Source organism: Lynx rufus, unplaced genomic scaffold (genome assembly GCF_022079265.1).
Source record: "Lynx rufus isolate CCGP_SWC_20201006 ecotype Redwood Valley unplaced genomic scaffold, mLynRuf1.p SCAF_7, whole genome shotgun sequence".
Taxonomy (NCBI): Eukaryota; Metazoa; Chordata; class Mammalia; order Carnivora; family Felidae; genus Lynx; species Lynx rufus.
The window spans coordinates 136,145,542-136,173,402 of record NW_025814889.1 but is presented as its reverse complement, the minus strand read 5'-3'; the positions used below and the strand labels follow the sequence as shown (position 1 = coordinate 136,173,402).

Here is a 27,861-nt window from a genome sequence, read left to right as displayed (position 1 = left end):
AGACCCTCTTGGTAATCACTGTTTAGTCTAACCCAACAGTGCACATCACCCCTTCTATGTGTTACTTAATTTTTAGACTATTTATTCAAGTCGTTTATTCCACTTGCAAGTTCCAACTCGGGCCTTTTCCAGAATGCTATAATTAAAACTCTTAGGGGAAATAACTTTTTGTTTGGGCCACAGAAAATCAAATATATTATTATTTTCCCCCTTTTTGTGTGTGAGAAGGAAAAAAAAACGACAACCCTATAGGCATCAGAGATCACAAAATTAGCATGTATGTAATGAATATAAATAGCCATTTCCTGAATTTTATGTCCCCAGGGTCCACTTGTCAGTCACTGAAGTCAGGTAGATTACAGGGCACGCTATTAAGCATTTTAACAAAACTCCTAATAACACACCCGGCGATCCGTTTAGTTTAACATCAGCAAAAAAAAAAAAAAAAAAAAATCTTAAAACCAATTGGCCTTCTTAGGGAATAATGCCTATGACCTTATTAAATCATTTTCATCAATCATTATTGCACGTTTTATTGGAACTACAGGTAAAATTCTGCTTTTTGGGAGGCCAGGAAAGGCAGTAGGAGGTGGGCTGGGGGCGGGGGCAGGCTTGGGGAGGGGAAATTCTTCTTCAAGTCTTAAAACGTGCAATTATGCATGCTAACGTGTGCCCCACTGAAGATGAAAGTGCTCTAGTCCAGCAGACCAGCAGGCAGGAAGAAGTCAGATGTGACTTAAAATTCCAAGTCAGCTAGCAATTAGACGGCCTTGCTTTTGCAACTGGTCCCAGCTCTGCCTCAGAGCGGGGGCTTCCCGGAGCCCCATATCCATGTTGAGAAGGAAAAGTGACAATGTCATACCATCGGCCTTTAGGCACTGGAGGCAAGTTGGCCCCCGTGAGCCTCAGTTGGCCCATCTGTAAAATGTGTCTGCTGGGCCGGATTCAGTTTGCAACTGAGAATGTTCACGGAGCGCCTACTCTGTGCCAGGCTTGGTGTTGGGCCCAGGACACGTTTTTTCCTGGCCTCACTGGTCAGTGGGAGAGACAGACTGGGAAAGACGGGAACATAACAGGGTGTGGGGAGGGCAGCAGTGGAAATACAGACCTGACTCGGGGGGTAAAGAAGAGACAGTGTGGATCTCCGCCTCGGGAGGGAAGAAATCAGAGAGGCTCCCTCGGAGAAGCGTTCATGCAGGCTAAGTTAGGAACGCAGACGTTCCTTCCAGCTCTGACGGTCCAGGAAGGCATCCGTAGCATGGATGCAGAGGCCTTTTTTGGTCTTGGCTGACTCAGTAAGGCCAGTGAGCGACTTAACCTTCCGGAGGCCTCGTTCCTCATCCAACCAGTCAGACCAATGGCACCTGCCTCCCAGAAGAGCATTTGAGCAGAGGTGAGGGCCTCTGTGCTGTGGCTGAGAGTGTGTCGAAGGCAGCCCAGGGCCTGCGTCTCGTGCTTTCTTTTTCCTCTAAATCCCCATTTCTCCTAGGGTTCGAGGGTCTCTGCCCCCCCCCCCCGCCCCCAGAGCCCCAGCCCCCCACCCTCGGGCAGCAGCCCCTCTCCGCCCCTTCCTCTGGGCTCTCTCTCCTCCTCTTGGCCGCTTCTTATGACAGTGGCTGTATTTGTTTTTCCATCTGAGGAATGCTAACCAGAAAAAACCATTATTTCTAAGAAAATAAACTGCGGGCCTGTCGGCCTTTGGATGCTACTGAAATGGATGATGGCCTTTCCCCAAGGCCTTGAGACAAAGAGGGCCAGAGGGCTCGTGTGTGCGCGGGCAAGGTCACGGGGCCTCGGAGGGACTCCGAGGGGGTCCTCCAGATGGGCCGGGGCTGCAGCCCTGGGAGGACAGAGTTTAAAGCCCCAGTCAGCCTGCTTGGACTCTGGCCTGGCTAACAACAGCCGCCTGTATCGATCACTCCCTACTCTCCTCCAGGCTCCAGAATGTACTTTCTCTGGGAGTGGCCATCCTTCCGTGTGGGTGTCCTGCCCCTTGCGTCAAGGGGAGTGGAGCCAGGCATGGGTCCATGGAGAACTGGATGCCGGCCCTGGGTGACCTTGGGCAGGTCTGTGGCCCTCTTGGGCCCTAGTGGGCTGACTGCAAAGTTTAGGGCCAGAGCTAGGAGAGCCCAGGTCCCTTCGGACCCCTGTAGCGGGCAGCTCCTCCTTCAGGGTGCCCCTCGCCACGGTGGCACCTAATGCTGGCTTAGTCTCTGGGGCTGGCAGATGGGCTTGGGCTGGACTGTCAGTCCCCTGTCCCTTCCCACCAGCAGCCCTGTGGACGGGCCCGGGCCTGGCCGGTGTGCTGGTGGGGGAGGCTCTCCTCATACGAGACGGGTTCATCTGTGTCTGGGTCGTCGTCCCTCGTCAGGCTGGCAGCGACTTGTGGCCGGGGTCCGGGCTGAGGGTGAGACGCCAGCCTGGGGAAGGCATTGGTAGGGAGAGGAGGAGGCAGGGAGGTGCCTTGATGCTCGGTAAGGACCGTGGGCCCTGACTCCCTCGGTCGCTGAGACTGGGAGATTCTCCAGACGGTCGTGGTAAGGTTAGGGGGGCAGAGTCTGGAACCGGCCCGCCTGAGTTCCAGCACTGGCTTTGCCCCTTACTAGCGGGTGGTCGTAGGCGAGTCGCCTAAGCCCTCTGAGCCTCAGTTTCTTTGTCTGTGATGAGGGAAGTTACTTAAGCCTTCCTGCTTGGGCTCTAGTGAGGGGTGAGCCGCTTGCCATTAAGATGGTGTTTGGTGTGGAGTTGCCACTGCCGCTGCTGTTTGTGTTGGAGAGAAACCCCACCTGGGATTTGGAGAGAAAGAAGGAAAACGAACTGCCCCAGGCCAGCGCGGGCTGCCCCCTGCCCGAGCCTCTGAGGTTGGAGTCTTGAGTTCAAGGTGCTGTCCACCCCTGACTTGCTGATAAGATTAGCTCTTCAGTTCCCCTCTCTGGGCTCGGCTAGCCCTTGATAAAGTCCAGTGGGGGCATCAGAGGGGCTCCGGGGTGCCGGCTTACCCATTCTGAGGGGCGGCTCGGGCTTTCTGGCAGCTCCGTGTTTCTGACTGTCATCCTGTTGAGTTCAGAGGTGGCTGGGCCCGCATAGCAGTCCCTCAGCGCCCGCAGTTTAGCGGGATTTAGGGCTTCTCCTCTGCCTTTTGCTAAGGGGACAGGAGAATGACCGTGCCTCTGCTTGGCAGACGGGACCGACGGGGGCCTCAACTCTGAGCTGGCCGCCGGGGGCCCCTCGTCACTTCCATCTCAAACATTCCGATAGGTCAGCTTTCCCTTGACCAGGTTCCGTATCCTTTAGGCTGGATGCCAGAGCCTGGGAAGAGCCCCCGGCGAAGGGTTCAGGGTGTTTGGTGGGGAGAAGGGGAATAATCCACTGCCCCTTGTCCTTTGGTTTGGTACGAAAATTCCTCCTGGGGCTTGGGAGCCACACACCCGCTGTGAGCCCACACCGGGCAGGTGGTATTTGAGGCTGGCTCGGGACAACATCCTTCTGGTTTCCCTGTGTCCAGGCAGAGCCCCAGTGACCCAGCCAGCACAACAGACGACAGCGGTGACGGCATTAATGTTTTAAAAATTGTAAACGGGTGCCTGGGCGGCTCAGCCCATTAAGCATCCGACTTCGGTTCAGGTCATGATTTCACAGTTCATGGGTTTAAGCCCCACGTTGGGCTCTGTGCTGACAGCTCGGAGCCTGGAGCCTGCTTCGGATTCTGGGTCTCCCTCTCTCTCTGCCCTTCCCCCACTTGCTCTCTCTCTCTCTCTCTCTCTCTCTCAGAAAATGAATAAATGTTAAAAAAAATTTTTAACTGTAAACAACTTTATTGAGATATAATTCACACACCATGCCTTTAAGGTGTACCTACAGTTCATTGCCTTTTGGTACACTTACAGAATTGCATTCCCATTGCCACAGTCGACTACAGGACCTTTTTATCACCCCAAAAAGAAACCCTGCACCTCTTAGCCGTCACTCCCCAGCCCTCCAGCCCAAGAAAGCCACTCATCTACTCTCTGTCTCAATAGATTTGCCTTTTCTGGAGACTTCATATAAATGGAATCTTATGATACGTGGTCCTTCGTGATGTGGACAGCATTAACTTTGAGGTCAAGTGGCCTGGCTCGTGTTCTGGTTTCACTTGTAGCAGCTGTGTGATCTTGGGCAGGGGAGGCAACTTCTCTGAGTCTCGGTTTCCCCTGCTACAAAACAAAGATGTTGGGACGTACCTCTCCGAGGGGGCATACGTGAAGAGCCTGCCTACCGTCCACACGTTGGGGGGGTCGGTGAACGGAAGCTGCGCTCAGGACGATTGCTCATTTGTTCTGTGTTGAGCAGGCTTTTGTCGAGCAGGGCTCTGCTACTGCTGAGGCTTAGGCTGAACAGAACACGGCTCGTGCCCCAAGGAACTCACAGCCCCAAAGGACAGATACATAGCAAACGAGAGCCGTGTAGACTCCATGCACGGGGCTCTGGGGCCCAGAGGGGGGAGGAGCCCTGTCTGCCAGGGGATCAGTCGAGGTTTCAAGAGGCAGATGACGCTGGGGCTCGTAGGTGTCCTGTGAAGAGGAAGGAGCCCCAGGCTAGGGAACGGCATGAGCAAAAGCGTGGTGGCCTGAATCTATGCCGGCCACGGGGGCGGTCAGCAAGCAGCTCGAACCCCATGGTCATCTTGGATCTCGAACTGGGCAGTGGGGAGGGCCTTCCCACCCTCCGGCTGAGCCACGGTCATTGTGTGCAGTTAGGAATGAAAACGTATATAGATTTGTGTTGGTTTTGCGTGACCTCTGACCTTTCCCATAATTAACTGCTGGGCCCACTTCTGACATTGTCTCCCCAGAAGGGAAACCTGATCAATGGATGCCAGGGGTCCACAGAGAGCCGGGTCTCATTACTCAATCATTACAAACCCAGAGCTTAACCCTGTGCCACCGGAGACAGGAGGCTTAATCCTTCCTGCTAGGCGCCCTGCAAAACTAGCTTCCCTCGAGCGTAATTAGCCAACAAACCGGATTAAGATTTATTCACCAATAAGGACTCAACTTCCTAAGCCATACGTGTCTCCCGGAATGGATGCCTGATCCGAGGGGTGCATGGTTTCTCCTAAAGCCCCCAGACAAAGGAGAAGACATGCTATAGCACCCAGCCAGGGAAGGGGTCTTTGTTAGAGCGTTTGGTCTCCACTGCCTGCAAAGAACGTCAAGGAAAAAAAAAAAAAAATGCCAGTTTCAAGGAGGAATGAGAAGACGTTTTTCAGTAATGATCTCTGAAAGTGGAGAGCAGGGTGCTTTAAAAATCCTCATTTCGAGAACCTTTCCAGTCAGTCCTGATTCTTAGGAAAAATGCCCTGAAATAGGGTTCAAATAAAACGAGAAGGAGCTCTGACTCATTGCAATACAATCTTTTAGAACCTAAGCACCACCGAATAAATATATATTTTATGGGGCAGCAAGAATCAATTTTGAGTTAAATGAAAAAAAAAAAAAAACTATACTCTTCTCATCCGAGTTCCAGTGTTGTGGGCATATAACCAGAGCTGTGGGATCGCACACGCTGCCATTTTAATGCAGGAAAAATGGAACTTTGTGTCCTTTTAAAAATCCCATAATGAGTGGTTCCTGTGCTGCTTTGCTCTCCCCTGTTAGATGTTGGGAGCTGTTTTCTGTTGAGGAATGAATTTTCACTAAAGAAAGAAAATGCGGGGCGCCTGGTGGGGGGCTCAGTCGGTTAAGCATCCCACTTCAGTTTAGGTCATGATCTCACGGTCTGTGAGTTCGAGCCCCGCGTCGGGCTCTGTGCTGACAGCTCGGAGCCTGGAGCCTGCTTCGGATTCTGGGTCTCCCTCTCTCTCTGCCCCTCCCCCCACTTGTGCTCTGTCTCTATCTCTCAGAAATAAATAAATGTAAAAGGAAAAACAAAAACAAAAAACAAAAAAAAAAAAAGAAAGAAAATGCGGGGCGCCTGGTGGCTCAGTCGGTTAAGCATCTGACTTTGGCTCTGGTCATGATCTCATGGCTCGTGAGTTCAAACCCCGTATCGGGCTTTATGCTGACAGCTCATAGCCTGGAACCTGCTTCGGATTCTGTGTCTCCCTCCCCCGCTCACGTTCTGTCACTCTCTCTGAAAATAAGCAAACGTTAAAAAAAATTCTTTTATTTTAAAGAAAATGCAAGCTGGAGAAGGAGCAGGGATGGCTGGGGTGAGCACTCGGGTCAGATCTCCCCCCACCCTTCCCTGCGGTTCCCACTCACCTGACCCCTCCCCATCACCACCCCTCAACCTCAAGGCTAGGTATGCACGTGGGAAACACAAATAATGATGCATGTGACGTCTCCTTCCCACTTTCTCCCTAGTAACTTTTTGGAGCGTGAAGCACTTTTAAAAAGTCTTCACCTCTTGCACCCTAAGGATATGGCTCCAACAGGTGCAGCGTCTGCCTTTGAACACAGCCACCGGCCAGGGGCTCGGAGACAAGGTGCTCAGCCACGCCGTGCCTCAGCCTCCATGTCAGCGAAATGGGAGTAGCCCTGACACCTGGCTCTCACACAGCCTCCGCCCTCCAGTGTCTGCCTCCGTTGTCACCTGGCCATCTTCCTTCTGTGCGTCTGTGTGTTGTTCTTCCATGGTGTTCTCCTCTTTGTCCCAGCATCCTCTCTGCGGGTATCCAAATTTCCCTCTTCTTATAAGGACACCAGTCATTAGATTAGGGCCCGTCCCACTCCAGTATGACCTCATCTTAACTTGCTTACGTCTGCAAAGACCCTATTTCCAAATCAGGTCACATTCACAGATACTGGGGGTTAGGGCACCGAAACGTTTTTTGGAATGACACAGTTCAACCCACAATAATCGTTTTGGAATAAACATCCAGAGAGCTTGGCTCTGTTCCCCCCCATTCCTTCACCCTCTCCCTGCCCCATCTGCCTGTTTCTCATTCTCTGGCTTTTTTTTTTTTTTTCAAGGCTTATTGATGTATTTTGAGAGAGAGAGAGAGAGAGAGAGAGTCCCAAGCAGGGCTCGATCCCACGAACTGTGAGACTGTGACCTGGGCCGATACCAAGCGTCAGACGCTTAACCGCCCGAGCCACCCAGGCACCCTCATTCTCCGGCTTTGACAGTCCTGAAAAAGTGGTCAGAGCCCGATGGGCATCTCGGAAGCCTGTGTGGCCTTCTCCAGGGCTGGCAGCTCACGGATACATTTATCACAGTAATAAATCCACTTGCTTCGGCAGAGATGATTTTAGCTGATTTGTCTGTGTGTTTATCTCTCATGTATTAAAAAAAAAACCAAACATGATTACAAAAGACAAAACTTCAATGCACAGACACAGACCTCAGCGGAGGGGGGGCTTCGTTTGTGAGCAGGTATTACAGGCTGATCTCAGAGGCACGTCAGGCCCGGGGATTAAAGGGGAACTGATGGTTCTAAGATGCTTGGATGTGGGGGAATCCTTTGGAGATAAATGAAGGGAAGACAGTGAGCCATAGACATGCCTGCGCTCTTCTGCCAAATTGGCATCGACTGTGGCCGACACTATAGGGTGTCCCGGGAAGGAAAGGCTAGAGTTGTTTTATTGATTATTCAGCAATCTCTTTATAATGCATCATGGGTATAGTGACCAAATAGTTTGTTATTTTGCGGGTGCAGAGTGTGTTCTTACTAATTCCAGCATAAACTGGGACTATGCCAAGCAAATTGGGGCATACGATTATGTTAACCAGGGTAAGAGATGTTTATCGTAGACCTTCCCGCCATTGAAAGAGCCGGTTTCCTTGCATTTTATGGACGTGGTGACTCTAACTGATAGTGTTTCCTTCTTTGCTTTGGCTTCCAGGAGGCTCAGAGCCGTATTTGTGGCCAACTTTTTGAAATCGTGCTGGAAATTACCAAACGTAATTTTGCAGGCTTTCACCAGCTTTCTCTTACTCTTCAACCCTCATTATTTCCTCCTCCTCCACCTCCTTCTTCCTCTTCTTCTTCCCCTTCTTCTTCTTCTTCTTCTTCTTCTTCTTCTTCTTCTTCCTAACCTTATTCTTTTTGAAAATCTTATTGTATGTATTTCATAAGCTGTTTAGATGGATCGTGTTTGAAGAAATGGATGGGTGGGTGAATGGAAGACTGGGTAAGGGTGGCATGTGTGTGCATGTGCGGGGGGATGGATAGGTGTTTGGATCGATGGATGGATAGGTGGTTAGACAGTTGGGTAGGTGGATGAGTGAATGGATGTTTAGGTGTTAAGGATGGGTGCCTAGCTTAATATTTAGATGGATGGATGCATAGTTAGACACATGGGCAGGTATCTGGCTGCACAATTGGGTGGGTGAATAATAGAGGATTGGATGAATGGGAGGGTGGTCGGCTATTTAGACGAATAGATTTTAGCATGAATAGACACGTGGAAGGATGAATGCACAAATAGGTGTTTGGATGATGAGATAACACTCTCTCAGCACACGGTGCAGATGTGCCAAGGGTGAAATAAGGGGCATAAAGTAATTTGCCAATGCCTGGCACGTCATGGGCATTCTAACTCATTAGAAAGGACACTGCTTTTTCAGACTGAAAGACCTTCCTTCTGACCCTTGCCCTACCATGTACTGTGTGACCTTGAGCAGTTACCTTGCCTCTCTGCACTTTAGTTTGCTCAACCTTCAAATGAAGTTAAAATACCTGCTCCAGGGGCGCCTGGGTGGCGCAGTTGGTTAGGCGTCCGACTTCAGCCAGGTCACGATCTCGCGGTCCGTGAGTTCGAGCCCCGCGTCAGGCTCTGGGCTGATGGCTCAGAGCCTGGAGTCTGTTTCCGATTCTGTGTCTCCCTCTCTCTCTGCCCCTCCCCCGTTCATGCTCTTTCTCTCTCTGTCCCAAAAATAAATAAACGTTGAAAAAAAAAAATTAAAAAAAAAAAAATACCCGCTCCAGAGGGTTGCTATGAAAATTCAATGAGCCGGTGTATGTTTCAGGAGGAAGTATCTGCACACTTCCTTCTGGGGTACAACTTGAGAGAGAGAGAGAATTCTTTTACCCGAGCATGGGGTAGAAGTCCTTCTGCTCAATCTGACTGATCCAACCTAAGTCACATGCCCGCCCTGGAACCAATAGCTGCTGCACGCACTGTATCGGTTGGACTGACCAGGCCCCACCCCCCCCAGAGCTGGGACCAGGCCATCTTCTCCTGAGTCACTGTTTACACGAAGGAAAGGAGGAAGGGAATGGTTTGGGAGCTGCTGTGTTCAGATCTGATGAGAGATGATACTGATGCTGAGCGGGTGGTGGGTTGGGTGACCAGTGGGCAGACTGCAACCATGTTAAGGGTATAGAAAAGCCATGCTTTGGAAGCTGCTGTGATGTTGGTGGAGAGGTGAAAGGATTACAGTATCCACGGGGACAGGGACCCCGAGGGAAGTACAGGCTGATGAATTAAAATCAGGCCGTGTTACCTTTGGAGTGTCCGGGAGATTCAGTGGTTGGATTGGTTTATCTGGGGCTCTGGCAAAAGGTCAGGGCCGCAGAGAATGAGAAGTAATCAACGTCTCCGTCTTATAAACCCATGTGCCCTTTCAAACGTGAAATCTTATCTCTAACTTCAGTGGTATTTAAAATGTCTCAGCGCATTAAATATAATGATTAAGAACAATCCAACTGACTTGCAGAACTGAGTCGGCTTCCCAGCTGACGCTGACGGCCATGGCAGGCGGGTTTGGTGGGAGCTCCTGTCTCCCGCCCCTTTGGGGATCCGGGCTCCTTTGTTATTCCCTCGTCATGGCTGCACCGGTGGGCACAGTCCAGGCTCTGTTTTCTGGCATTTTCTCGCCGCCATTTTCACCGAAGTTATCCCATCTGCTGGCAGCATCACTGGCAGGCAGACGTCTAGACAGTGGTTGGTCATCTCCTGAGTCAGGGAGCTCACTACCTCCTGAGAGAGCCTCTGACCAAATGGACATTCCTGCCTGCGAACTCCAATTCGCCCCCGTGGCTTTCCTCCGCTGGGTGCAGCTCTACCCTCAGGACCAGCACGGGGAGCGTATGGAGCTGGGTGTCTCTCTATGCCAGGCCTTTGAGGGAGCAGCCAGGCTTGCCTTCAGAACTCTCTCTTCTTTGGACCGGCTTCCGCAGCCGGAACCTGGCTTCCAGTATCCCATTTTGACCCTGGAGGGGAGGGACTGATTTTTCCCGAGAGACACTTCCGGTTCTCCTTAGCTCGGGCACTTCCGGTTCCCCTGAGCACAGTACTTCCGGTTCCCCCGTGGGACACTTCCGGCTCCCTTTTCCAGGCCTTCCTGTGTTGCCTGTGGAAGTCGGCCGGGGTGGGGGCTGAGACTGCGAATCCGGGGAGCGTTTGGGCAGGGGTTGCCGAAGCCCAGGCAGAGCTGGGAGAAGGGCAGGTGCCCCCAGGCGGTGCTGGGGGTGGTTCTCCCTGGGCCCCGGCTCCCCCTGCTTGCTACTCCCAGAGATACGGTGGGCTCGTGCCCCATGGGGCTCCCAGGCCAGGCTGCCCGGTTCGAATCCCACTGGTACCACTTCGTAGGTGTGTGACCTTGGGCCGGGGTCTGGCCTCGCTTTCTTTGGTGCCCTTGTAAAGTTGGCATAAGGATAACGGTGTCCCCCTTCCCAAGTTACTGGGTGGTGTGAGGAGGTAATGACATATGGTGTTGCCAGCAGGCCTTGGGGATGGAAGCGGCTCGTTGAATGTTAACTAGGCCCGTTCCTATTATTCTCTGAGGTCTCTCAAATCTCTCTGGAACTCTAGAACTGATAGCCCTTTGACCCCTGATGGGAAATGTTGCAAAAGACTTAAAACAGCGAAAGGGGTGACCTTTACAGAGGCTGTTGGCCATTGTTTATGAGACAGAAGCCTTTGTTACAACAAGGAAACCGGAGCGGTGGAAATCCAGGCTTCAGACGTTGCTGGGGAAGGAAACTGTTTCGGCAGAGTGTGCGGACTTTCCTCTCACTGCAGAGGCGACGCTTTTGGCGGTGCGCAAAGTTCACGTTACTCAGTACTCCCTGCTTCACACGTAATGAGTTCTGTCTCTGGGAGGCTTTCAGATAGACTGAAGGCAGCCGGCGTGGGGGGATTTTAAACAGGGTCCCCACATGCAGCTATTGGGAGGCTTTTGAGGGAGGCAGCACTGGGTGTGAATCGTGTCTGCTTCGCTATGGTGAAGACCCCCTGCATGTGGCTTGGCACGTGGCTCTGCCCTGTGAGGAGGTGGCCGGCCTCGCTGCAGAGCCAGGAGCTTTGTCGTTGTCGTCTGCGGGTCCCCGGCCCCCGGCAAGGACTTTAGTGAACACCTACTGAGTCATTCCCCCCACCACCCCCAAACCAGTCATGCCCTGGGGGCCTCAGTGGTAGCGGGGAGGCCAGACCCCCAGACCCTTCCTCTGATCCCTCTCCTGGCCCTCGTTTTGCAGACATCGACGAGTGTGAGAATGACTACTACAATGGGGGCTGTGTGCACGAATGTATCAACATCCCGGGGAACTACAGGTGCACCTGCTTTGACGGCTTCATGTTGGCCCACGATGGACACAACTGCCTGGGTGAGTGACGCCGCCGTGCCCTGCCTGCGAGGCTCGCCCTGCCTGTTCTTCGGCTCCAGCGTGCGGTGCTGGGGGCCATGGGAAGTCTCGCCCCCTCCCCGCCCTGGTTCCTGGTATTACTTTGCTATGGCCGCCAGAACAAAATAGCATAGACCGGTAGGCTCAAACAACAGCAATTTATTTTCTTACAGTCCTGGAGGTTGGAAGTCCGAGGTCAAGATGTTGGCGGGGTTCGGTTTTCTGAGGCCTCTCTCCTTGGCTTGCAGACGGCCACCTTCTTGCTGTGTGTTCACACGGCCATCTCTGTGCATACACGTAGCTGGTTTCTGTCTGTCTGTGTCTCTCCTTTTTCTGTGTGTGTCCTCACCTCCTCTTATAAGGGCACCGGTCTTACTGGAGTGGGGCCTGTCTTCACAACCCATTTGTAACTCAATTACCACTTTAAAGGCTGTGTCTCCAGATAGGTCACGTTCTGAGGTACTGGGGGGTTAGGGCTCCAACATGCGGATTTGGGGAACACAGTTCAGCCCGTAACAAGGAATTCTTCTGTATCTCCAGATTCTCATGGTTCAAATGCATACGTTTAAGCCAGTTATAAGAGTAATACAAGCTTGCTGGATAAAATTGGGAAGATGGAAGAGAACGGAAAGAATTGGAAAATAGCTTAGTTGTGCTGGTGCGTTTGCTTGCCACCTTCTCTGCACCCAGCTGTGATTTCCTGTGGTGGCAGTCAGGTGGCCCCTTTAACATCATGTGCACCTCAGGTATTCTCAGCCTGGCCCCTGTGCTCACCATTTTGTGGTTGCCTCATAATCTGATAAGTTGACTAATAGCCCGGGACTGCCGTAACGATGTGCCACGCTGAGTGGCCGAGACGACAGAAATGTGTTCTCTCGCAGGCTGGAGGCCAGGAGTCTGAAGTCAGGCTGTCAGCAGAGTTGATTCCTTCTGAGGGCTTCCGAGGAGAATCTGCTCCAGGCCTCTCTCCTAGCTTCTGGTCGCTCCGGGCATTCTGTGCTAGTCAGTCACAGTCTCCCCGTGTTTGCACATTGCCTCTGTTCCATGCGTGTCTCTGTGTCCAAACCTCCCTGCTTTATACGGACACAGTCATATTCCCATGACCTCATCTGCAAAGACCCTATCTCCGTTACGGTTCCACAGATGCTGGTCTTTAGGACTTCAGCATCTTTGGGGGGACATAATTCAAGCCATCACAGAGGTGGCTTGCGGTCTGCAGCAGGAACACCATCGTGGCAGGAAGCACAGGGTCTCAAAGCAGAGGTACCTGTCCCCCAGGCCCTCTTCTGCGACTGGCCGCTGGAGTGACACAGGGCACCATAGCTAGAGCTGAGGAAGTAAGACCATGAACTTGACGGGAGTGTGGCTGTGGATACATTATTACTGTCTCTGGGTCTCGGTCACTTGTTGGTGGCGGGGGTTCCAAAGAGCGGCTTCCTCACAGACCTTAGTGAGCAGGAGCTGACATGATGTCCTGATGCTGAGAAGCATGCCTGGCACGGAGTTCTCCATTCTAGTCGCTGTCACTATCGTCACAACCTCTGAGCCTCAGTCTTCCCCACTGTGAAATAGGGACAATTATGCAGGCTGTGTGCAAGGACGAAATGACACGGTGAAGTGGAGTGATCGGCGTTTAGCACGTGCCAATAATCAACAAGCAGGCATTACCGTTCCTCTGGGTGACTCAACCTCCCTTTTATGCTTGGCAAATAAGGTCGTTTCCTTATTTTGTTTGCTTGTTTTCAGCAACCGAGGCTGGAGGTGATTCTGGGCTTAAATTTATATTTTCTCGGGCGCCTGGGTGGCTCGGTCAGTTTAGCATCCGACTCTCGGTCTCGGCTCAGGTCATGATCTCGCGGTTCGCAAGTTCAAGCCCACGTCAGGCTCTGCGCTAGCAATGCGGAGCCTGCTTGGGATTCTGTCTCTCCTTCCCTCTGCCCCTCCCCGGCTAGGGGCTTGCTCGTGCTCTCTCTCTCAAAATAAGGAAAGAAAGAATTTTTTTTTTCTTATTTGTTTAATTGTTGCCTTTAACAAGTCTTCCCAGGAATGGAACCACTGGGTCAGAGGGTCATTTGGATGTTTTTTTGGCTTTCGATGCAGAACTCGATGAAAGGGCCCAACCGACCTTCCCCTGTGCCAGCGGGCGTGGTGATGCATGGCACAGGAAGTGTGGCGTCCCCGGTGCCCTGGAACTTTTCCTCTCCGCGGTGTATTAGCTGTAGATTTCTCTGCCTGTTTCTGTTTAACGCGTGCTGGATCTCAGACAAACTTGTTATGGGAAACAGATCTGTGAACATGTAATTACACCCAAAATAAGTCCTGAAGTGGAAGTCTGGACAGCGGGCCGTTGAAGCCCAGATGGGGCCTGTGAGGAGCCTCCCCTGCATCGGGCGAGGGTGGGGTTGGACGTGGGGTGACTCCTCAAGCGGGTCCTGCAGAGGTTAGAAGGCCACTTGCTGGGACGAGGGCCCAGCCTGGGCAGAGGGCTGGGGGTGGGGGAGGCAGCTGGGCTCAGGGGGGGTGGCAGGTATTTCAGAAGGCTGCAGAGGTAGGCAGGGCATTTGGTTAGATTGGAAAGACCGGGGCTGCCCTGTAGGACGTTTATCGTGCCAGACCCCGAGTTAAGTACCATCCGAGTGCTGTCTCGTTTAATCCTCCCAAAGCATAAGCCCTCACTTTTACCAGTCGCCTGCCACTTTCTCAGATGACAGTAAGGCTGGTTTCGGTAATTGACTAGTCCGGGAAGGCAGAGCTGCTATCTCTGCGAGACAACAGGGAACAGCACCCTGTGGCCAAGGTGACAGACCTCGGGGACCGCCAGTTCCGGGCTCAGATCCTGGCTCTGCCAGTTACCAGCCGTGTGCCCTTTGGCCAGCCACGTCACCCCCCTGCCTCAGTTTCCTCACCCGTAAAATGGGATCCGTAGTCCCCGTCTTGTAAGGAGTGAACGGGATCGTGGCTATAGAGCATCTAGCAGAGTGCCTGGCACCGAGGACTCCAAACGTCACGGGCGTCGATCCGCCGACCGACTTTCAGAAAGAGATTCATTGAGGTGGGCCTGTGGAGGCCAGAGCCAGCCACACGCACTCCCCGGGCTGTGTCTGACCCATGGGGCTCCCCTCCTGGTCACGGCGCTCGCACCTGCGCAGGACCACGTGTTTGTAAATAGCCTGGTTCTGGACGACGGCGCGTTCGCCCAGTGCCTCCCGTCTAACGGCAGAGTCTGGGTGGGTTTATTTTTATTTTTACAACATATTCTCTTCATGCTGGTTAATTTCAAGAACTGGTAAGACTCCCCCCGCCCCCACCTCCGAGCACAGATTGCACCTTCGTACGGCTCTAACTCACACATATGGCAACCGAGAAAAGGCTCTCTCTGTGGCTCCTCTCCTTCTGGCTGAGGGCGGAACCTTCCCAACAGACTTGTTTTTGTTTGGGCTTTTTCCTTCTCAAGACAAAACTCTGGCTCTAGAGAAGTCAGACCTTGGTTCCAACCGGCTGTATCCCACACTGATCATGTGACCTCGTAGAGCCTCAAATCCCTCATCCGTAACATGCCGTGAGGGTTAAGTGTCTGGTGTGTGTCGGGATGAATGTTGGCTGAAACACAGAACGCTACAAGAGGAAGCTGGGCTTGGAGTTGAAAGATGCAGGCTCAAGTTCCGGAACCACCGCTCAAAAGTCAACGGTTTAGGACCAGCTCCTCAAACCCTGCAAGCCCCATTCCCCTAATGACAACATAGGTCAGTAATCCCCGTCTCAGAGGGTCACCGTGACAGTCATGCACAAAAGCACATACGGAGAGCTGCATGTACAGATGTCACACTTTGCACAGGTGCTGCATGCTGTCGTCATGGCGTGGTGGAGGTTTCAAACGGGCAGCCCGCAGTCGCCATCCAGCCTGCAAGCACGTTTGGTCCGTCCTCCCAGTGGTTTTGTAATCGCCACTGTCGCCATCATCAGTCAATGGCTTGTGAATGTTTAAAAACCGAGGGATGTCGGGGTCCCTGGGGGGCTCAGTCGGTTGAGCGTCAGACTTCGGCTCAGGTCACGATCTCGTGGTTCGTGAGTTCGAGCCCCGCGTTGGGCTCTGTGCTGACAGCTCGGAGCCTGGGGCCTGCTTCGGATTCTGTTTCTGTCTCTCTGCCCCTCCCCTACGCGCTCTCTGTCTCTCTCTCAAATATAAAAAATAAAACATAAAAAAAATTAGAAAAGAAATCGAGGGATGTCACAGAATAGATCACACATCAGGCCACAGAAAAAGCCTCAACAGATTCTAAAAGATGGAAGTCATACCATGCGTGTTTTCCGACCACAACACTATGAGACTAGAAGTCAACCACAAGAGCAAATTCTGAAAAGACCACAAGTACGTGGACATTAAATAAAATGCTACTAAACAATGAATGGGTCAACCAGGAAATAAAACAAGAAATGAAAAAGTACATGGAAACAAATGAAAATGAAAACACAACAGTTCAGGGGCTCCTGGGTGGCTCAGTCGGTTAAGCACCTGACTTCGGCTCAGGTCACGATCTTGCAGTCTGTGAGTTCAAGCCCCACGTCAGGCTCTGTGCTGACAGCTCACAGCCTGGAACCTGCTTCGGATTTTATGCCTCCCTCTCTCTCTGCCCCTCCCCTGCTCATGCTCTATCTCTCTCTCTCAAAAATAAACATTAAAAAAAAAAACACAACCGTTCAAAACCTTTGGGATGCAGCGAAAGTTGTTCTAAGAGAGAAGTTTATAGCAATACAGGTGGTCTACCTCAAGAAGCAAGAAAAATCTCAAACAAACAACCTAACCTTACACCTAAAGGAGCTAGAAAAAGAACAACAAATAAAAACAAAACCAGCAGAAGGAAGGAAATAATGAAGATTAGAGCAGAAATAAATGAAATAGAAGCTAAAAAAAACCCAGTAGAACGTATCAATGAAACCAGGAGCTGGTTCTTTGAAAAAATAGTAAAAATTGATAAACCTGTAGCCATACTTATCAAGAGAAAAAGAGAAAGGACCTAAATAAATCACAAAAAGGAGAAATAACAAACACCACAGAAATACAAACAATTATAAGAGAATATTATGACAAATTGGACAATCTGGAAGAAATGGATAAATTCCTAGAAACATAGAACCTAATGAAAATGAGACCAGGAAGAAATAGAAAATGTGAACAGACCCATTACCAGCAATGAAATCGATTCAGTAATCACAAAACTGCCAACACACAAAAGTCCAGGGCCAGATGGCTTCACAGGCAAATTCTACCCAACATTTAAAGAAGAGTTAATACCTGTTCCTCTCAAAACTATTCCAAAAAATAGAAGAGGAAGGAAAACTTCCAAATTCATTCTATGAGACCAGCGTTACCCTAACACCAAAACCATGTAAAGACACCACACAAAAAAAAGAGGACAGCAGGCCAACATCTCTGATGAACATAGATGTAAAAATCCTCATCAAAATACTGGCAAACCAAGTCCAACACGACATTAAAAAAAGAAAAAAGCATTCGCCGCGATCAAGTGGGATTTATTGCTGAGTTGCAAGAGTGGCTCAGTATTCATAAATCAGGGCGCCTGGGTGTCTCTGTCAGTTAAGCGACTTGGGATTCTCTCTCTCCTTCTCTCTTTGCCCTTCCCTGCTCATCTCTCTCTCTCTCTCTCTTTCTTTCTCTCTCAAAATAAATAAACATTTTAAAAAGGCACTGCTTTGGGGTGCCTGGGTGGCGCAGTCGGTTAAGCGTCCGACTTCAGCCAGGTCACGATCTCGCGGTCCGTGAGTTCAAGCCCCGCGTCGGGCTCTGGGCTGATGGCTCAGAGCCTGGAGCCTGTTTCCGATTCTGTGTCTCCCTCTCTCTCTGCCCCTCCCCGTTCATGCTCTGTCTCTCTCTGTCCCAAAAATAAATAAAAAATGTTGAAAAAAAAATTTATAAAAAAAGGCACTGCTTTAAAAAAAATTCATAAATCAACCAACATGATACATCATGTCAATAAGAGAAAGTATAAGAATCATCTCATTTCAGTAGGCACAGAAAAAGCATTTGACAAAGTACAACATCCATTCATGGTAAAAACCATCAACAAAAGTTTAGAGGAAACATACTTCAACATAATATAGGCCAGGGGTACCTGGGGTGGCTCAGTCAATTAAGTATCCAACTTTGACTCAGGTCATGATCTCATGGTTCATGAGTTCGAGCCCCACATCTGGCTCTGTGCTGACAGCTCAGAGCCTGGAGCCTGCTTCAGATTCTGTGTCTCCCTCTCTCTCTCTGCCCCTCTCCTTCTCTCTCTCTCTCTCTCAAAAATTTAAAAAAAAAAATCATAATAAAGGTGATGTATGAAAAACCCACAGCTAACATTATCTGCAGTGGGGAAGAACCGAGAGCCTTTCCCCTAAGATCAGGAACAAGACAGGGATGTCCACTGTCACCACTTTTATTAGACATAGCACTGGAAGCCCTGGCTACAGCAATCAGACAAGAAAAAGATATAAAAGGACTCCAAATCCAAATCACTATTCACAGATGACATGATACAAGAGACAGAAAACCCTAAAGGCTCCACCAAAAAACTGCTAGAACCGATCGACAAATTCAGTAGCATTGCAGGATACAAAATCAATCTACAAAGGCCTAGAGCATTTCAATACACTAATAACGAAGCAGCAAAGAGAGAAGGTAAGAAAACAATCCTGTTTCCAGCTGCACCAAAAATAATAAGATACCTAGGAATACACCTAAACAAAGATGTGAAAGACCTGTACTCTGGAAACTGTAAAACACTGATGAAAGAAATTGAAGACGACACAATGGAATGGGACGACATTCCTCCTTATGGGTCGGAAGAACAAATGTTGTCAAAATGGCTATACTACCCAAAGCAATCTACCGATTGAACGCAGTGCCTATCAGAATACCAGTAACGTTTTTCACAGGAACTAGAACAAGCAATCCTAAAATTCGTATGGTGCCACGGAAGACCCCAAATAGCCAAAGCAATCTTGAAAAAGAGAAGTAAACCTGGAGGCATCACAATTCCAGACTTCAAGTTATTACAAAGCTGTAGTCATCAAAACAGTATGGGACCGGCACAAAAATAGACACATAGATCAATAGGACAGAATGGAAAACCCAGAAATAAACCCACAATTATATGGTAAATTAATCTTTGATAAAACAGGAAAGAATATCCAATGGGAGAAAGGCCATCTCTTCAACAAATGGCGTTGGGAAAACCGGACCACTTTATTACACCATACACAAAAATAAATTCAGGGTGGATTAAAGACCTAAATGTGACACCTGAAACCATAAAAATCCTAGAAGAGAGCACAGGCAATAATGTCTCTGGCATCGACTGTAGCAACTGTTTTCTAGATAGGTCCCCTGGGGCAAGGGGGAAAAAAAGCAAGTACAAACTCTTGGGACTCCATCGAAATAGAAAGCTCCTGCCCAACAAAGGAAACAATCAACAAAACCAAAAGGCATCCTACAGAATGTGAGAAGATATTTGCAAATGACACATTTGATAAAGGGTTAGTATCCAAAATACATAAAGCACTCACACAGCTCAACACCCAAAAAACAAATAATCCAATTAAAAAATGGACAGAAGACATGAATAGACACTTTCCCAAGGAAGACAGCCAGATGGCCAGCAGACACATGAAAAGAAGTTCAACATCACTCATCATCAGGGAAATGCAAATCAAAACCACAATGAGATACACTCACACCAGTCTGAATGGCTAAAATCATAAACACAAGAAACCACAGGTGTTGGATGAGGATGTGGAGAAAAAGGAACCCTCATGCACTGTTGGTGGGAGTGCAAACTGGTGCAGCCACTGTGAAAAACAGTGTGGAGTTTCCAAAAGTTAAAAATAGAACTACCCTGGGGCGCCTGGGTGGCTCAGTCAGTTAAGCGTCTGACTTCGGCTCAGGTCATGATCTCGCGGTTCGTGAGTTCGAGCCCCGTGTTGGGCTTTGTGCTGACGGCTCAGAGCCTGGAACCTGCTTCGGAATCTATCACTCCCTCTCTCTCTGCCCTTCCCCTGCTCATGTTCTGTCTCTCTGTCTCTCAAAAAATAAATAAACGTTAAAAAAAAATTGTTTTAAATAGAACTACCCTATAGTCCAGCAATCAGACTGGGTATTTACCCAAAAAACACAGAAACACTAATGTTTATAGCACCCCTATGTTTATAGCAACATTGTTTATAATAGCCAAGATACGGAAGCAACCCAAGTGTGCATCGATCGATGAATGGATAAAGAAGACGTATTATATATATATACAATGGAATATTATTCAGCCGTTAAAAAGAATGAAATCTTGCCGTTTGCAACAACATGGATGGAACTAGAGAGTATTGTGCTAAGTGAAGTAAGCCAGTCAGAGAAGGACAAATACCAAATGATTTCACTTATATGTGCAATTTAAGAAACAAAACAAATGAGCAAAGGGGGGAAAAATGAGGGAGATAAAGCAAGAAACAGACTCTTAACTGTAGAGAACAAACTGATGGTCGCCAGAGCGGGGAGGGGATGGGTGAAACAGGTGAAACGGGGGGGATTCAGGAGTGCACTTGCTGTCATGAGCACCAGGTTATTAAAATAAAAACTTAGAAACCAATCAACCTAATAAGAATTAAAAAGTCAAAGAATGTCACGTAAAAGTCGTAATTTCCGGCATCGTTCCCGCTCGGCCACATTCACCCAGCCCCTGACACTGTGGGGCTTGGGCAGGAATACAAATGGAGGCCTGGATGCCACATGGCTATGTATGTAAAAGTTACAAAGCTTCAAAGCTGGAATATAATCCCTCTCTTCTGCCTTGAGCGATACTCCTTCCTAATGACCTTTGGAAGGCTAGACTGGAGTTCAGAACCTGGGAGTCCTTGAAGCTTCACGTCAGAGAGCGGCAGTGGAATGGCGGGCTGCGTCCCCACACCACGGGGAGCCTGAAGGCACGCTAACCTGAATGTTCAGGCTCTGGCCGTTTGCTCCCACACCACCTTTCCTTTTTCCACTGCTTGGTCCTAAGTGTCATCTGTCCCTTTGAGAAAAGATTTGGGGCCATTTGGGCAGGGAATTTTAGGGTCTCAAATACCCAGAGTGTGGTCTAGAAAGGTGTGTGTGTGTTCCGGGCGCACATGACCCCCTCTGGACTCCTTACTCCGTAGGGAGGGCTGAAGCCACGGGAGGGGCAGAGCAGGGACCGCCCCTCCCCCCCCCCCGCAAAGCATGAGGCCCAGCACAGGGACGTCTCTTGCCCACGTCTCAGCGTGGCGAGATTTGCCCGTACATCACTCGAGATTTGCCAGAGCGGAAGCCCGGATGCTGTGCTGCGGCTGCCCTCTTTGGAGGGGGAGTGTACTTCCTGTTTGCTACAGCCCTCACCGTGCCCTGTTGCTGACAATCAGCAGCTTTAGGCATTTGATTGCCTGCTTGGTCTCCGTGGGAACTGTGTTCGTGCTTCCTGGTGAAGCCGCCAGCACAGGGCCTGCGCCCGGTGGGTGCTCAGTGGTTCTGGAGGCCGACAGAGCTGTCGGAAGGTTGTCCGTTCTCACTGCCTCGTGTAGTCCTGACCGTCTCTAGTCCGTCACTGTGAGCCCCACTCACGGCCCGTCGGCGGTCGGGGACAGTTAGGCTGGCTTGCATCTCCTGTTTTTTGGTGTCTAGGAGTCTGGGTCAGGAGTCTCGTCCCGCCGTAACATTCCTCCCTCAACCACCACTGAACTCCTCGGGGATGAAGGCTGGACTCTCCTGATCAGCAGAGTAGGAAAAGCATTCTGAGTTCATTAGGAGAAAGGAGGCTGATGGCTTACGGGTTCCTTTCTCGCCTGCGTTTTCACAGTTGAACCTTTTCTTTTGAGCAAACGAGGTTATTTTTCTGTGGAGATGGCTTGCCTGGGAGGGTGGCCAAATCTGCCCTCTGGGGAGCAAAACCCTCTCTCTATTTGACATCTTTATTGAGGAATTTCTCAAATATAACAGAAAATGACACCAGAGGGATTTGAAACCAGGATGAGATCCTTGCTCAACCCCAAATGCCTGCTTTTAGCATTGTAATTACTTGAAATAGCAGTAGTTCTGTTTGAAAAATATTATTCCAAACTCCATGCAGTTGGACATGAGAGCAATATTTAGGCTAATAGAATAAGATGTTTTTTTCATCTTAAATTAAAACCAGCAGTGGATAATTTTTCCCCATCTCCGCAAAGCAAGGGCCCTTTTTCTCTAAAGCCACTCGTTCACTTAGCCAGATGTTTTCTTTGACCCCGGTCTTTACCTTGACTTACTGAAAAATATGTTTCTCAGGTTGCTCACAGTTTGAGTTTTGAACTTGCTTCTCAGCACTTTTTCCCCTGCTGAACACAAGCCATCTGTAGCCAGGTTCCGCAGAAAAGCATCATTAACTACATCACTCCTTTCCCATTAATGCTTATTGAGCACCTACTCTATGCCTAGCCTTGTGCTAGGCAGGCAGTTCCACTTAGGCGGGATGAGGGAACTTTGCGTGAGTCTCCGCCACGCGCCCGGAGTGGTCCAGGATATTGTGCTCCCGTCCGTCACTTGGTCCTCGTGGCATCCACAAGCGGAAGCCATTAGTATCCCCTTTTTATGAATGGCGAAACCAAGGCTCAGGGAGGGAAAGTGACCCACACCAGGCCACCCAGCAGAGCTGGGACCATTTGGCCACTCAAGCCCGCAAGCCTGTAAGTCACCGACCGCCCCCTGCCCTCCTGGTGCCCGAACAGCACCAGCTCTGGGAGGCTGGCCAGGTTCAAGGAGGGGCTTCCTTCCATGGGCTGATAGGTATGCACCCCCTGCGAGCTGGGGAGTCACTGAGGACATCCAGAAATCCTAGCATCTGCCAAGCCCAGCCGGTGGATGGCGTGCTGGGGGGCAAGAAGGAACCCCTGACTCCAGAGTTCGCTTCCAGGGCACCTCCTCCCCCGAAGCCCGTACTGCCTCCCCTGGCCCAGGCAGGAGCCTGCGGCCCGTGCAGCAGCTTTGTGTCCCCCTTGCGCTTCCCTCAGGATGTTGTCTTAGCCTGTGTGACTGTGCAGAGCCCTGTTCTTCCAGAGCTTTCTCTCATGCTTCCCATGGCTTCCACAGTAGCACCCAGTGCCTCTGCTCACTGGCTCATGAGGCCCCTCATCAGGGCCCTGTCAGCCGTTCCCCCTCACCCCTCACCTGTGCCAACCTGTGCCAACCTGCGCCCTCTGGCCCAGCCGTCCTTAAACCCACAGAGTCCTTCTGCAGCTCCCTGCTGCTCCCTTGCGGCCCTTCCCGCAGCGGGTTCCTGGTGTGGTCCTTCCTGTCGCCCAAGACCCAGCCTGCCTCTGCCTTTGCTCTGAAGTCCTGTGACCACGCTGTATACGTGGCCCCTGTGGCTGTGGGCTGGGGTCGTCTCTTCTCCCCATGAAAGCAGAAGCTGTCTCCTCTAACCCTCCGCCTTCCTCCTGGGGCCCGGTGCCGTGTCTGGCAGATCACAGGCACGCGAAAAGTATTTGCAGAATGAAAAAAGAAACACATTCGCAAAAGTGCCTCATAACCTGGGCCCCCTCGCTCAGCAGACCTCCATGCTGGGCTCATGGCAAAGATCAAGGGCCATCTCTCTCGGGACTCCCGGGATCATAAGAAAGAAACGTTCTTGACTGTAACGACAGGTGGAAGGCCGTGATGGCAGGGACCCCAGAGCCCTCCGCCTAGTGTTCATCCATTCGTTTATTCCAGAAAATTGTTCGGAGCACCTGCCGTGTGCCAGACATGGTTTCGGGTGCTGAAGAAACCAGTAAGCAGTGAACAAAAGGAGAATCACCCACATCCAGTTGAACCTGCATAGGTGGGTGGGGGGGGTGGGGGACAGCAAACAGGCGAACGAGTAAGTCAGTAAGGTAACTTCAGGCAGGTCAGCTCCACTGAAAATAATAAAACAAAATAACGTGATAGAGAGTGATGGGGAGAGAGATGATGCACTGGGTAGGGTAGAATCCTAGTTACTGCTGCTGCGCAGAAAAACCACCCCACACTTAGTGGCACAAAATACCATTTAATTTGGCTTTTGGATCCTCTGGGTCAGGAATTCAGATGGGGCACAGCAGGGGCGGCTCGTCTGCTCCACGGTGTCTGGGGCCCCGGCTGGGAAGTCACGAAGGCTGACGATGGCTCGATGGCCGGGCTAGAATCCTCTGGAGGTTCCCTTGCCGCTGTCTAGTGGTTGACGTTGGCCGTCGGCCAGAACACTTGGGGCGGCCCCTGCGTGTGGTCTCTCCACAGGGGTTGGGGTGGCCTTCCTCGCAGCATGGCGGCTGGGTCTGAGAGCGCATGGAAGTTTGACGGTCTGGCCTCAGCGGGCACGTACGTGAAATTCTGCTGGTCAAGGCGGTTACAAAGGCCTTGTCCCCACATTCGAGCAGAGGGGACATGGGGGCGGGGGCCTCAGTGAGGAGGAGGAAGCCACCATTAGAAAATTACCAGGGAGGATCTTCCCACCCAGCAGAAGGGAGAGGACAAGTGAAATGGGCAGAAGCTGGGTGAGTTTGGGAACAGGTCAATGTGCCTGGAGGCCCGGGAGTGAGGGAGAGAGGGACCGGAGATGAGCTCAGGAGGTAGGCAGGGCCTTATAGGTCCTAGAAGGGCCTTGGGATTTTATTCTAAGTTAGCTGGGAGCCATGGGACACTTCAGGGACTGACATAATCTGATGGACATGTTAACTTAAAGGGATTTGCTTTCTGGCTATGAAGTAGAAAATGTGTCCCAGGGAGGAAGAGGGAGAGACCACTGTGGCCGTCTGGGTCTGAGACGGTGGTGGCTCACTCCAGGGTGCCGGCGGTGCGGGTGACGAGAGGTGGTTGAATTCAGAACGTATTTTGAAAGCAGAGCCCACAGGAATCGCTTATGGGTTTGACGTGAGAGGTAAGGGGGGAAAGCGTAACCACCACCGACTGCCTGGAGTTTGTGGGCGACTGTGGGCAGCGGCTCAGGTGCGGAAGCCTGGGGGGCAGGTCAGGCTGGAGCTGGGAGGGGCGGACTTGAGGGTCGGTCTGGCCACGTTCGGTCGGGACGCGCGACAGCCGTGCAGATGGAAACGGTGTGTAAGTTCGGAAGTCGGCGGAGCAATCAGGTCTGGGCGGTGGGGCGGGGGTGGGAGGGGGCGGTATATGAGAATCTGGAGCTCCTAGATGGATCTGGCAGCGAAAGCTGGATTCGATTCATAGAGTTCTCACGAGCACCTGTCCTGAGCTCACTGTCAGGAAGTAGATGACATAGTCCCAGCCCTCAAGAAGTATAGGGAGCCAGCCTGCCTAGCTTTGAATCCCAGATCGATCGCTTACTTGCTTTGTGACCTTGGGCAAGTAACGTCACTTCTCTGGGCCTCCGTATCCTCATCGGTAGGGCGGGGCTGCGAGCGGTGCTTGCCGCACGGGGATGATGCGGACACGGAACGAGGCGAGCTTTGTACAGCACGTAGCACGGTGCCTGGCACGTGACCGAGGGCTCGACGGGTGTGAATTACCTAATTCTCACTCACCGCTGGTGTGTGAAGCCGGCCTACTTTGTAAAGAGGACCGATGACTTTCTGAGCTGGACCCTGGGCCGTGGGTGAAGCCCCTTGGCCGGGGCCCACGCCTCACGTTCCACGCGGCGCCCCTGCCGCATATGAGCCGCTGCTCCCCGCCCTCCCGGGGTCAGAAAGCTCCCCCCCATCCTCTTACACTGATGCTTGCCCCTGTCTACTGACACGGGGCCATGTGGCCTCAGCGCTTCCAGTCCCAGCTCTGGGCCACGTACTCCTTTTGTGACCTTGGACACATGCCACCTCTTGCTCAGGCTCAATTTTGTTCTCTGCAAAACGGGCATGATCCCTGCCCATTCGGATCCGAAGGGAAGACAGATGTGCAGGTGACCCTGCGGGCTGCCAAGCAGAGGCTCAGGAGGAAGAGGAGAGGGGTCCTGGAGGCCGACGGGGCCCAGGAACCCAGCTGCGCCCGTGGGAGGAAGTCGCTGCGGGCGCCAGATGCTCCGGGTGGCGGCTGGGCCTTCCCTGGCGGGATGAAAGGGTCGCGCTGCCTAGGCCCTTTTGAAGGCACCCCCTCTCATCCTGGAGGACAGCTGGAGACAATGTGCTGCTCCCTCACACCCCTCACGAAGAAGGTTCCAGTTGCCTCTGTTTATTTGTCTTTATACTTCAACAGCTCAAATGCATTTCTTGCCGGGAAAGAAACGCCGCCCACTTTAATGTGAAACTGACGAGCTTCGCACAGTCACAAACACCAGTGTTTTTTAAGGTGAACTCCAGAGGTCTCTTCCTGTTCTCTTTATCTGTGCCCCACCCTTCCCCACTCTTGGCCCACATTCAGGTGATGGGAACACGCCTGGTTGGAGGGACTTGCCCTGCCAGGACCAGCCAGAGTCAGGCCCGCTCCTCCCCCCAGCTTTTTACAACTGTTCATCTGGTGGAGGTTCTTTAACCTGAGAAAAAGAAAAACGCTGGAAACTTGTGCATCGTTATAAATGGGCTTCCTTCTTCCCCCCAAACCACTGTAGAACTAGGGGTGTGGGGAGGGGGGTTGATTCAGACCCAGGGGCGTTTTGGGGGTAGAGTGAGCTTGTGTGGCCTCCTGCCTACACCCAGCTCAGGATGGGGACAGGGAGGAGTGTGGGAGAGCAGAGGGGGCCAGGCGGTGCTGGGGTGGAAAGGCAATGTCTCGGGCCCGGCCCTTTGGACCGTGGACTTGTTTGGGGACTCTGGAAAACTCCCCACCTCTCCGAGCCTCAGTTTCCCCATCATCTGTGAAACGGAGGGGTGGGATGTGCCCGCTAGTTCTCAGACTTCTAGCAGCAGAACCCTTAAGTACGAGCCGACTCCCGCAGTGGTGGCACTGCCCTGGCTGCAGTGGGAGGGCAGGGCCGGCCGGAGTGAGAGCCCTGCTCTCTGCAGAGCACCCGCTGCAAGGGGGTGCTGGAGCACTGTTTGGAACCCCTAGCCTGGCTGTGGTGTCAGAGCCCTTCCTTACTCTCCAGCATCTTGTGATTCGATGACTCGGTGGCATGGCATGTCCTCGAGGACAGGGGTTGAGCCCACTGCTGTGTCCTCCCGGCCTCTGCCAGACGCAGCCCCTGTCCGTCTCTCTCTCTCTGATTTTCCCAGAACTGGCATCTCCAGCCGGCCAAGCAGCTTTCGTTCCCCTAAACACGCCGCCCCATCCTGCCCGGCAGCATCCTTGCCCCTATGCACCTTGTCTGTCCCCGGACAGAGCCCGCCAAGTCCATAAGCAGATGTCCCTTCTGCCCGAACCGCCCTTCCCCCCGCTCTTTACGGATGCAGGGCTGACTCCCACTTGTCCCTCAGGCCCTCCAGAAGCTACACACTCCTCCCGTGGGCGCCCACAGCCCCCAGGCTTGTCACGGGACCTCTCTGGGGCCTCCCCTAATGCCTCAGGAGGTCCCTGGAGGGCGAGACTCCGGCGTGACTCTGCTCTTTTCCCCAGGCCCAGCACAGGCTCATTTGTGGGATGGGGGGACGGCAGGTGGCTGGAGACGGGACGGAATGTTTGATTCTGACCATCCAGGGGAACACGATTTGATCGTGGTGGGTGCACAAGCCTGCCACAGGGGCAGAGCATCAGTGCACTCAGAGCTGCAGAGATCTGCCGCGGAGGCGTCCCCCGCAGCCTGTGGGACTGCAGCGCCCTGTGTCCCCGACCCCACGCCCAGCCCCTGCTGGTCTCTGTTCCAGACGAGGGGAGACGGGGACCTGGGAGTTGACACATGGAGCCTGGCTCCCAGCTCCCTTCCTAGCAGCGTGTTGGGGGGCAGCTGTCCGCTGTCACTCCAGGGAGGGGGCTACAGAAACGCTGCGAGGTGGTCTGTGTGAGAGCACGGGGGCGCCCAGCAGGCCTCAGGAGCTGCGCTGCCTTCTCCTCCTTCCTGCGCTCCCTCTGGCTGGGGGGCCAGGGCAGGGACCGCATCACTGTATGAGGCCAACCTTCCCGTTGGTAGGACCCGGCTGAAATCGATCGATCGTCACTCCCCCTGTGCCAGCCCCACCGTTGACCAAGTCTTGATTTGGGAGCCTGGGGAAGAAGTCCTGCTCTGTCCCAGGGCAGAACGTGCCAAGTCCATAAACGGCAAAGAAAAACGCCCAGTTGCAGAGGACGCGACGGGCCGGCAGACTCTTTCCTCCATCTTGTTTGCGGTCTATGTGCCAGGGGCTCGGTCAGAATCTGAGCAATAAACAAAAACTAAGGGTCCTGTGAAGACTCTTTAAAAATACTCTACCAACCAAAACAG

General features: G+C 52.0%; 1 protein-coding gene across 2 annotated transcripts in view; it reads left to right on the top strand.

Annotated features, from left to right (window-relative positions):
- Positions 1–27,861, top strand: part of SCUBE1 (signal peptide, CUB domain and EGF like domain containing 1) — a 130,268-nt gene that overhangs the window by 9,974 nt on the left and 92,433 nt on the right. For both annotated transcript variants that reach the window (XM_047066720.1, XM_047066719.1), the window contains exon 3: positions 11,405–11,533. In XM_047066720.1, coding sequence (XP_046922676.1) covers positions 11,405–11,533 — 129 coding nt within the window. The remainder of the gene's footprint in view (positions 1–11,404; positions 11,534–27,861) is intronic.